Genomic DNA, 12,147 nt, shown 5'->3' with positions numbered 1-12,147 from the left:
AATTGATTTAGTTTTGACCTATTAACCATCATGGTTATTAGTGCCATGTCGTTCTATGTGGCACTTCACCTTTAAAAGGTCTGCACCACAATTAGGAGAGATTACTATATCTATTAGCAACTATGAAAGAAGCAGTGTGGGCAGGGAATACACAGGGGTCACAATGTTACACCCTTCATTGTTAGAATACAAGTTGCATGGCAACGTTTAACACCATACAAATCAGTCCCACTTCTTTTTCAACTCTGTTATTTATTTTTTTTAACAATTTTGGCCAATTGTAAAAACAGCAGGAAATAAGAAACGCAATTGAAAAGACAGTGTGCATAGGATGGTCATTGGAACAATTCTATTAAATCTAATTTCAGTGCTGCTTTTGAGCTAAAACAGGAAACTATTGTCAAAAAAATATATATGAATAGCTTTTTCCATCAGGGTCTTCTGACAGCCTGTGAGATACAGCCATACATTCCATGTACATTAACCCCTCCATGGCTGAGAAGGACTCCAAGAGCAGTAAAACTGAAGAGCAACGGGCAGCTCTCTGCTCCGGAAATGAAGCAGTTAAACAAAGACCCAGGCTAGCCTTGTTTCTGATTCTTACATCTGTCGGTCTGCTGAAATATAATCCCAACTGCCAATCTGAGAGAAACCAGCCCGTCAAAGCAGACACAAGCAACAGAAACAAATGTCACTCAATAACGTTCAGAGACACTGGGTCCATGGATAATTTCAAACAGTATCTGTGTCTATAACGCTGATGTGCGCGCATGCAAAACACCTACCGCTTTGGCTACTGAGCTCAAAAAGATTATGGATTGGCAAAAGAAAACCGAGAAACATAGTTACATGAAGGCTCATAAATAATATTATCAGTCATGAAGGCTATGATAATCCATACTGGCAGTGGTTCTTATTATCAAAGCTTACATGTTGTTGTTGATGAGGTGCACGTAAACTAACACTATTCAATTCTCCAAATTACTCCGTTACTTGACCATTTTCATAAAAGCAGAATTAATGCACGTTTGCCGGAATGTTAACAGATTACGGAATGGCTAGAAAAGCCTCTATCAGCTGCATGGAACCAATACAAGAAGGGTTTACAAATATGCCGAAGGGTTGTTGGATCCCCCTGAAACATTTTGTATTTCTGCAAATGATATGAATAATAAATATAAGGCGCCAGCCTGCACCTCTTCCCCCCCCCCCCCACCCCACCCCCTGGCCTCTGCCCCACAGACCCCCCTCCCTGGCCTCCGCCTCACAGAGCCCTCCACCCTCCCCCCCGGCCGACTCACAGACCGCCCCGGCCACTGCCAACTCACGGACCCCCCCAGTCTGTGTCGACTCACAGGCGCCCCCCGGCCTCTGCCGACTCGCCCTCAGCCAACTCACAGACACCCTCCGGCCTCCGGCAACTCACAGACCCCTCCCCCACCTCCTCCGACTCACAGACCCCCCCCCCCACGACTCACAGATTTCACCCCCCCGTGACTCACAGACCCCCACGGCCTCCTCATCCCAGACCACCTCTCGCTAGGCAGCACTTATCTGACAATAGACAATTCAAAGAAAGGTCCGGCCAGCAGCAACGGGAGGAGACGGATGGCAGGGGATGCAGAGGCCCATGGCGGCAGCAGCAGAAGAGAGCAGTGATGGAGCAGACACAGGAAAGTTGTAATTGACTTCCACATCATACCGCTGGGGCGGGCTCCATCACTGCTCTCTGATGCTGCTGCCATAGTCGACCTCCACAGCCGCCGCCGCTCCGCTGCCCTGCTTCAACTCCTTGGGGAAAAATAATAATGGCAAAGTCACAGACGTTTAAGGACCAAAAATCCATCTTGGATGTTTATCGCGCATGCGCGATAGAGTCTCTGCGCACGTGCAGTGTAAAGTTGCAGCGGCCATCTTGCCCCCGGCTCCGCAAGTCCAATCAGCCTTGGGGACAAATGCAGTATGCCAGAAATAGATACATTTGGTGTGCTTGGCACCACGCTTCAGTCGGAGCAGGGATGCAGGAAGAGAAGGTAGTGTCCAGGGAGCAGTGCTCCGCTGGACTAGGCCAGATCTCCCCGTAGGTCCCAGCTAGGCCCAATTCCCCACAGGTTGTGGCTGCTGCAGGGAAGGCCCATAGATAGGTACGCTTCCCTCAGTGGCTGTGTAGCGTTTAAGTACACCAGTGACAGACACGCAATGTTCTTGGCCTGCAGTCTGGGACCAGACCCCGGCCTATGTATCAGACTGACGGTGAGACCCTCCAGTGGGAGTTCACCCCACGCGGTGGACCGGATAAGGTGAGAGGAGGGATTTGCAGACCCCACGTCGTGGGACCCGACTGATCCATTGCCTGACGGTGACACCTGGGTACATATGTGTCTAGGAAGGGATTATAAGTGCACCAACGGTCCACAGGGGTAGCGCTACTGCTTACACTTGGGTGGGACTCACATTGGGGAAGGACACCAGGAATATTGGTGCCACCGCACCCTATGTTGGGGATATATCTTATATCATTATTGTGTTGTACTGTGGTGCTGTTATACTGTGTGGTATTGTGTGTTTAGAAAATACCGTTATATACTCTGTGTGTGTATTTACTGAATATATTGGTTCCTGTGAGGGGTTATCCTGCTGCGTTAGGATCCCTCCGATGTGGAGGCGCTGTAAACCGAGAAACGAGACAACACCAGACTTCCAGCGGCGGACGCTTAGGCTGCGTCAATAGAGGGGCAGACCGCGCGGACACGTTCGCACACTGAGCGATCAGACTGCCTAAGTGCAGTGATCGCGTCTATACAGCATGCGGAAGCGGGAGGGGTCACGCGATGCACGTGAAATCAGTCAAAACTGGATTTCTCACGCGATAGGGCTGTCACGTGAGTGGTTCGCCTAATGTGGGCGAACCAGCTCCGTGATGTCACTGGCCCGCCCATAGACACGCCCCCGTACGGCACGCATACTAAAGCCAGGGAAAGCACCCGCATTGTCTATGGACGCAGCCTTAGGCCGTGCTTATAGTGGCCGTGACGTTGCCCAAAAACAAATACATTGCCGCCGCGTACGCTTATAGAAAGCGCGACGGCGATAATGCAACGGAGCGACGTCGCATCGACAAATTAGGAAGCTGGCAATATTGGATTTTTCAAGGGATGTCGCCTCATGTGAAAGCCCCTGAACCAATCAAATACCAGAAAGGCCGCGCCGCCGCAAAGTGAAATATAACTTGCGCTAGCGGCGACGTCACCCGTCCCGGGCACTATACGCGCGGTCTTCGGACTCCTGTGAGCCACACAGGTAAACCTCAGCACGTGTAGTCCCTTAATCACGGAAAAAGAGGGCTACATATTTATATATTCTTTAAGAATCTGCATATGTCTGGTCAGTTGGAGATATACAATAACACTTTTTCTGTACCCAACAGTTTGAAGCCTCAAAAATGTATTTTTAGTTCACTTGCAGAAAGTTTTAAACATCAGACATAAGTTGCTAGAAGCTCTAACTTAAAAGCCACAATTTCAGAAATACATTTTAGCTCCTATGTGGGGTTTCCGCGGCACCCTGGGGTTCAGTGAAAGGATCAAAAGGGTGCTGCTGGATTTCCTGTTCTCCCAGAGCAGGGAGAAAGCAGGGCAGTTGCTAGGGGGCTGGGCAGTTTCCTCAATCCGGATTGCCTGGTAATGCAGCCAATCGGGAAGAGATGTCAGGAGCCTGGGGGTGTGGCCAAGCAGAGGAGGAAGCAGCATGGGCAAGAGAGAGGTGAGGCTGTGTGTTTTTGTTGTCTTGTGTGTGTGATTTTGTTCTATGGCGTTTTTGTGTGCGTCTTTTGTCTGTCCTGTTATGTGTGCTTCCTGTTACGGTCTCTGCCCTGTGTGTCCTGCGACTGCCTGTTGTGGGAGTGCCTCAGTAGCTGTGATTAGGGCTGCCCAGACAGAAAGGGTGAAAACCACTGCCCTAAAACATGAATGTATCAGCCCTATTTTGCAGTAGCAAAATCATTTAGCACTGAAGAGGTTAATCTAGATTGTAAAACTGTCTATTGATGCCTATCGATAATTAATCTAACTGTGAAAAGCACATGGAGCCGTTAGCACTCATGTGCGTGGCTTACTCCAGCTCTTTGCTTTCCAGGGCACACTTTTCAACTGCTTCAGCAAGTCATCCTGTTCCAGATCCATAAACTTAGCTGTGTGTGAAAATGTGTTTAGAAAGTGTGATCGGAAGTATGGCTGCCAGAACTCAAAGGAATTGAATTTATTCCTATACTTGAGTGCATGGAAAATAAATGCATTCATACTGTATGAAAACACTTGCTGGCTCGCAATTGGGGTGTAGCAATCAGAAAAAGCACACTTTCTGTACTTATAAGCACATTCCCTGTTAATCCTTTACATGCAAATGTGGTACAGTGTGTCCCAGACTCAAATGACACGCAATCCCTAGTTAAGCTTTGTCATGACCATTTGAAGCACATTCAGAGCACTGAAATACAAGATCACAATAACATGAAGCATGCAAGTTCATGATCTGTAGGGCATGGAATTTGTTAAACACACGTTTATATAAAAAATGATAGTTAAAAAAAAAGTATCAACACTAGTATAACCTATCCAGTATTGCCAACTGCCATGTAATTTAACACAGTTTTATGTCTGTATGTATATCTTTATTTATATAGCACCCACAGTGTACTCAGCGCCTGACAAAGACAATACAGTACAGGGAATTATAATACAATAAGTGCAACAAAGTCACCAGTACCACGATTACGCTGTTTTTAAAATATATATATAATTACCTGTATTTTTTTTTTTTTAAAGTATGCAAAAATCTTAATTAAGGTGCCCCCATTTCTATTTGTATTTATTCCATGTATATAAGCATGCAACAAGTCTAGTGACATCAGAATACAGGTGCTATTGTTTGACAGAAACGAACATGATCAAGGTAGAGGCCTAATGTAATCTGATTTTTCAGCACAATTTTAACGTGTACTTTTTTTTACAAGTTTTAAATTTACAATTTTTATGCATTCTTTTAACCATATTATTCCGCCTTTTTAAAGTCTATCGTGCTTCCAACAAAGATCAGTCACCCACCTGCTGAAGAAAAGTCATGTAGCCCATTTTCCAAAGTATCTAACAAATGTTAACTATGCTATAAATACTGATTTTGTTTATACTTTGTGAAAGATTCACGGCCATGCTGTGTTCTGGAGCAGTGTTATGATTTAAATAAGCCTTTAACTCCCAGCGTGAAACAATTTAGAGAGAGAGAATTTTTTTTTTCAGATAAGATATCAGATCTGCTACTGCTGCTAAAACTCGGGAATGTAAACTCAAGCGTCACTGTTTCTACACGAGATGCACTAGGAGGAGGAAACCATGCTTATTTATGAGAGGCTTGAGGTACACAGTTTGACAAAGATGTCACTAAATTCTAATCCTGCTGCACCAAACTATAAATACTGAGGGGGGCTATGCACTAAGCAGTGAGCTTTTGCGTTCGCATAGGTATTTTGTGATCGTACTTAAAAAAATTAAGCCAGAGGCGGGATTCACTAACAAGTGAAGGGCATTTTGTTAAGGCCGATCACAAAACTGCTGTATCGAGCGAGCTGTTTCCCACCCCCTGCTATCGTGCTTAAACTTGTAAAGCACAATAGCAGATAGAAAAAAAGCAGCTTGTAAGAACTGCATGGAGACGCTGCGACTACATGCACAGCTCTTACAGGGGATCATACTGTAAAATATAGATTTTAATACTAGTGTACATGAGCAGGGGGTCTCCTGAGCTGGACCACATTGGTTTCAGCCTCGGGGACCCCCTACTTCATGAGATACAGGCCCCGTTAGGGGTGCCGGTTTACCTGCATAGGGGGTGGGGTTTTTTTTCCATATGGTCAACAATGACTTTATACATTTAAGTGAAACCAGGGACTCCACTAGAAAAAACTTGAGTAATGAGGAAAGTCTAGCACTGCGAGAGTTAAAAGCCAATGAAAATATAGTGATTCGCCAGGCTGACAAGGGTGTTGGAGTCATGGTGCAGGATAGGACTGACTACCAGGAAGAGGCATTGAGGCTTCTATCTGATGGTCAGTCCTATTCTAGATTGGCTGGTGACCCGACTTCTGAGTTTTTAGATCAGTTGAAGACTATATTGGAAACAGCATTGAAGAATAATGTCATAACGAAAAGTGAATTTGACTTTTTGTTTGTTACGTGCCCCAGGATTCCAGTTATGTACCACCTCCCAAAAATACATAAGAGCTTAATACAACCTCCCGGAAGACCAATAATATCCGGTAATGGTTCCCTGACCTCAAATCTGTCGCAATATGTGGACTCGTTCCTCCAAAAATATGTTTCCCTATTGCCTTTCTATATCAAAGACAATACTGCCGTTTTAAATTTAATCCCAACAAGCTCTGAGAAACCCCAACCATTACCACATAATATATAAATATAAATATATATATATATATAAATATATATATATATATATATATATATATATATATATATATATATATAGTTATACGTTACCGTTCCAAGGATTGGTAAACAAGAGACAGCACTCAATGTTGAAAATCAAAGTGTATTAGTGAAAGCAAAAATACATCCAGAAACCCAACGTTTCGGTCCTACAGAATGGGACCTTCCTCAGGGGGATTTTTTGTATCCCCCTGAGGAAGGTCCCATTCTGTAGGACCGAAACGTTGGGTTTCTGGATGTATTTTTGCTTTCACTAATACACTTTGATTTTCAACATTGAGTGCTGTCTCTTGTTTACCAATCCTTGGAACGGTAACGTATAACTACATTCTCTATATGGGACGTGCACCTGTGGCTTACCAGCACCTATTGGAGTGCCAACTGCCTTATCTGACTATATATATATATATATATATATCAGAAAATAGCCGTATTAGTCCAGTTGCGATAGTGCAGAATAAATTAGTTCTTCAGTATTAGGTGATACCTTTTTTATTGGACTAACAATTTATGTCATAGGACAAGCTTTCGAGAGTTATCCTCTCTTCTTCAGGTCCAGCAATACTGATATACAAAGGATTCAATGGCTAAAACAGTGTAAAGAGAGGGGAAAAAAAACAAAAAAACACAACAGATATTTACTGTAGATAAGGTAGGGTGTTAAAAGTGTTTGAAGCCAGGGGACAGTGTCAAACCTCCCCACCTTTCTTCGACACTGTCCCCTGGCTTCAAACACTTTTAACACCCTACCTTATCTACAGTAAATATCTGGGTTTTTTTTTTGGTTTTTTTCCTCTCTCTACACTGTTTTAGCCATTGAATCCTTTGTATATCAGTATTGCTTGACCTGAAGAAGAGAGGATAACTCTCGAAAGCTTGTCCTATGACATAAATTGTTAGTCCAATAAAAAAGGTATCACCTAATACTGAAGAACTCATTTATTCTGCAGAGTGTGTGTGTGTGTGTGTGTGTGTGTGTGTGTGTGTGTGTGTGTGTGTGTGTGTGTGTGTGTGTGTAAGTGTCAAAAGGAGTACTAGTGGGCGTGGCTAAATGTATAGAACAAAAAACAAAAATGCCCAAAGCTACTTCCATTGTGACAAAAATACATAGTGCAATACCTATATATCTCTCTTGTAAAAAGGGTAATTTGGTTTAACCCTTGGCCAAAGCGTCTTAAGCCTGCTGCCACTTACAAGGCATGACTGAAAGCAGGTCCTAACACTCACCTGGGTTAAAATTCTTATTTACCTGTATAATTACAGGAAGAATGATCACATTGGATCTGTCATAACCTGGCAAAATGAAACTGACCTGCCAACTTGGAAAGTGGGGTGGGTCAAGCTTAAACCGTCGGGGGGAGGGGCCACAACCCTCCTATAAGCAAATGAGACCAGCTGCACACAATTAATTTTTTAGTTTTAACTATTTTTCTAGAGGAAGGCGATATTAAAACCAAGACTTTTTTTTTTAAACCTGTAGATACGAATAATTTTATACTCAGTAGTAGTTGCCACCACCCCCGCTGGGTAGAAAATATACCATACGGACAATTTAGACGAGTGAAAAGAAATTGTACTGGCAAAGATGTTCGAAGTACAGTCACAGATCCTAACTGAAATTTTTTGGGAAAGACACTACAGCAAGGAAGTAGTCGACACAGCCCTCAATAGAACACGCCAATTGGAAAGAAGAGATATTATTAACAGAATTAAACCAACGGTAAATATAGATAGCAAGAAAAAGATTGAATGGGCATTCCTTACTAAATATAATAAGGCTGCCAAAAGAATTATAAAGATAATTCAAAAACAATGGCACCTAATTCGGAGTGATCCAATACTTAAAGATGCAGCTCCAGAGAATCCAGGAGTAATATTTACAAAATCCGAGAATTTAAAAATTAAACTTGCTCCGAGCGCACTAACCAAAGAGAAAACAAGGACTAATTGGTTAAACACTATAAAAGGATTGTATGGTTGTTTTAGCTGTAAGGCATGCAGGTACAAAACCATGGATAAACTAGGTTTCAAATCTAATATAACAGGAGAAACATTTAAAATAAGTAATCATATTACGTGTAAGTCAGACTATGTGATTTACCTCCTGGAGTGCCCGTGCGGCCTCCAATATGTGGGCAAAACCACAAGGCCTGTCCACATACGTATTTTAGAACACTTAAGTAATATTACAAGGAAAATACTTACCCACAGTGTATCCAGGCATTTTAATGATTTCCACCAGAGTGATGCTACAGGATTGAAATATAAAGGAATTGGACAGATAGCAGCACACTGGAGAGGTGGAAATAGGGATACTCAGCTAACTAAAAAAGAAACCTTTTGGATTCACATATTAAAAACTTTAATACCAAATGGTCTAAATATAGACATAGAACTGGGTGTGTTCTTAGTCTAAGTAATAGCTCTGGCTTTTATTATGATCTTTCGATCACTCCATCCTCTTAGTATGCATACAGTACTTCCAATGGTTTTTATGATTTAGTATTAAGCCCCCCCCCCCTTGTTTTAATAGAGTCATTAGATCGTTAGATTTTTTTTTTATAACAATTTCGTCCTCAATTTGACATTTTATACATTTATTATGTGCACACTCTTATTACTTGGCATTTTTGATATATACTTTTGGGGTAGTTTGGGTGTCCCAGATTTTTTCTCTGCTGGTGTGACTTAGAGACTTAGTCCCAGTGACACCCATCCCATAACTTGCTGTATCTTGAGGGATTTTTGTTTTTTATAGACTCACCATGCATGATTCATATGCATTTAATACATGCTGAATTTATACTGTTGGATCTACCAAGAGAAAGGAGTGTGGTTCTTATATGATCGAACATGTAAGATTGGGCAAAACTATTGTACAATTTGCATGTCGCTTTCCCCCTCTTTTCTTTCTTCTTTTGAGGTACCTGTTCAAACGAGGAACCGGATGAATGCACCCAGCTTGCTATACTTGTAGTTAGCATGTAGGGGTCACTAGAACCGGTCGTACACACTTTTTATAACCCTGTGAAATACTCTCATTTGGATGTATGAGTGAGCATCAGAACGTCAATATGAACGAGGATTTTGTCATATTATTTATTTATTGCACACGAGGGGTTATGAATGAGAACCCGGACGTATAGGTCTTTTAAAGAATTATCACTTTATTAAATAATTTTCTCTATTTTAAGTATTGTTTAAGCAATAATACTATATGGGGAATCGGCCATTGTCAAATACAAGCTCTGGTTCTCCTACAAGCCAATGGGAGACCAGCGCTATGTATTTCAAGAGTAGGTAGGGTAGTGGACTATACACTCCTGACGAAGCAAGCACGTAACATTGCGAAACGCGTTGAGTGGAGGGGGGAGGAGGAACATTGGAACCGCCAACAGTGACGTCAGACGCCCTTACAGTCAACCTCGCGAGAACCCCAGCAGCCGCTTGTGGGGAACGCTAACGGAAGACTTGGGAGTCACGGACTCACACCGGACAGCCTATCGCTGTGATAAAGAAACCTTTATTTGCCCTGAGTGGCAGTGCAAATGATTTTAATACACAGCACAAGCAGTCCTTTTCTCTACATCCCTACCCAACTCTACCCTATCTACTGAGACCAGCTACACTACAGCATACCACATCAGGAAGCTGCTGATTGAACCCTGACTGTTTACGACACACTCCCTAACCCCCTGTGCATCTGTATCTCTGGAGGAACTTGGCTTTCCCTTTGAGGTTGAGTGGTCAAGACATCTTCATTTTTTCCTTTTGGCTTTTTGTTGTGTTGTGTTTTTTGTCTTTTGTTTGTTTTCTGTTCTCTGTTTGCTGCTTGACTCTGCATTGTCTGTGACCAGGAATTAAGGTCTATTGTTGTGCTCCAATAAGAGTTACACTTATCATTAGCATTTGCTGTGTATACTTGATACTTTCTTTTTTCACCACTAGGTGGTACTGTAGTATTCATCAGGCATGCGCCAACCAGTCTGATATTTTGTTTTTATATTTGGTGTATGGTACCAGTAAAATAAAATGTTATAAATGTTTTCTTTAATAGTGGTGCATATGGAGGTCTTTGCCGCAAACTCCCAGATGTCCTCCCAGTCATCTCTATCTATATTCAGATCGTCCGACCCATTTTAGCATGTATTTGTGGTCAGGAGTATCGACCGAGGCTTCCATTCCCAAGTATATTTTTGTGATTAGTCCTTTCTGATAGATTCCTCTCCTACAGAAGGATTCGAAATCTGATAGTGGGGGGAACACAAGTTTCTTGGAGATTTTATATAGATAATACCGGATTTCGAAATACAGGAGGGGCCCGGGTATACGGCGGGTTCCGTTCCAAGGGCCTGCCGTATAGTGAAAATCGGCGGAAAGCGGATCCGGCCATTTTCAGTTCTGCGCATGCGCAAAACGGCATTCCTGATGTTCTGCGCATGCGCGACCTATGGTCTGCGTGCGCAAACTACGATCTGCGCATGCGCAAACAACGATCTGCGCATGCGCGTCGGGCGCAACCGCCTGTTCTGCGCATGCGCGACTTACGATCCCGAGAAGCGGGGCCCTGCTGTACTTTAACATATGGAGGTCTGGGACATCATATTTACTACTAAGCTCCTAAAAGCTAAGAAGCTTCCCTTTATATAGTAAGTCTCCTATTGTCCTGATATTTTTATCCTATATTAATGTTTCTTTAATGTATCAATATGTTGAATTTTCTTTTATGTTAAACATCAATCAGGTATTGCACAGTACATACGTGTCTAAGAACAATAGAACTTTAAAAATCCAAATATGAAGAACATACCTCTCTTAACACAGGATCTGTTATTGAATTGAGATTGACTGCACCTTCGTAGGTCAAGTAGTAGAATACATTTAGTGCTCTAACCGCCTCTGGCCCTTGCTGCTTATAGCCAAAAATGAGATCAATCCATTGGTGAAGCTGGCAGGAGACAAACTCACTTTCCAAGGCCTGCAATAACAGAGAAAAAACAGGTCAGCTTAGAATTTAACTTCAAAACTACAGCAGGTACAATATCTTATGGCTATTGCCATTCAATATTAAAGAATATACACACACACACTTGTGATACATAGTACATATATTTAACTGAAGAGCCTGTTCATGAAATAACAGTCATCCTTTGATCCATCTTTGATGGTACAACTATTGGTGTGCTCCCCATAATGTACCTGCTGATTTGTGCTTATGTTTTTTGTTTAAAGAATGCAAAGTATTAAAGGAACAATTCATGCGATTTTTTAAGTACGGGGTCTCCGAAGCTGAACTCTATTAAATTCAGCTGCAGGACCCCTGCTTTCCGAGATACAGACCTCCAAAGGAGGTGCCGGTATCTAGGCTAAGTCACGCGGACCAATAGGAAGACGAACCGGACTATGTCACGGCTTCCTATTGGCCCACAGGGCGTGGGAGCTTTAAAACTCCACCATCACCTGAACCATACTAGCGGAGCGGCTACTGGCAAACTCCTATGGAGGTATGTCTGAAAGAAAGGGGTCCCCGAAGTTGAAAATAATGTGATTCAGCTCCTGCTTCAATCATATTTTAAAGATTTTTTTTTTTTTTTAAACCCGCTTGGATTGCTTTTTTAAGGCATGCCTATTACTACTTGTATCTATT

At 42.7% G+C, this 12,147-nt stretch overlaps 1 protein-coding gene across 4 annotated transcripts in view; it reads right to left on the bottom strand.

Moving 5' to 3' along the window:
• Positions 1-12,147, bottom strand: part of LRBA (LPS responsive beige-like anchor protein) — a 608,431-nt gene that overhangs the window by 90,287 nt on the left and 505,997 nt on the right. For all 4 annotated transcript variants that reach the window (XM_075613691.1, XM_075613682.1, XM_075613662.1 and 1 more), the window contains one exon: positions 11,311-11,478. In XM_075613691.1, coding sequence (XP_075469806.1) covers positions 11,311-11,478 — 168 coding nt within the window. The remainder of the gene's footprint in view (positions 1-11,310; positions 11,479-12,147) is intronic.

The sequence above is a fragment of the Ascaphus truei genome, chromosome 1 (genome assembly GCF_040206685.1).
Source record: "Ascaphus truei isolate aAscTru1 chromosome 1, aAscTru1.hap1, whole genome shotgun sequence".
Classification (NCBI taxonomy): domain Eukaryota; kingdom Metazoa; phylum Chordata; class Amphibia; order Anura; family Ascaphidae; genus Ascaphus; species Ascaphus truei.
Note: the sequence above shows the minus strand (reverse complement) of the source record. Positions and strands in the feature narration are given on the sequence as shown.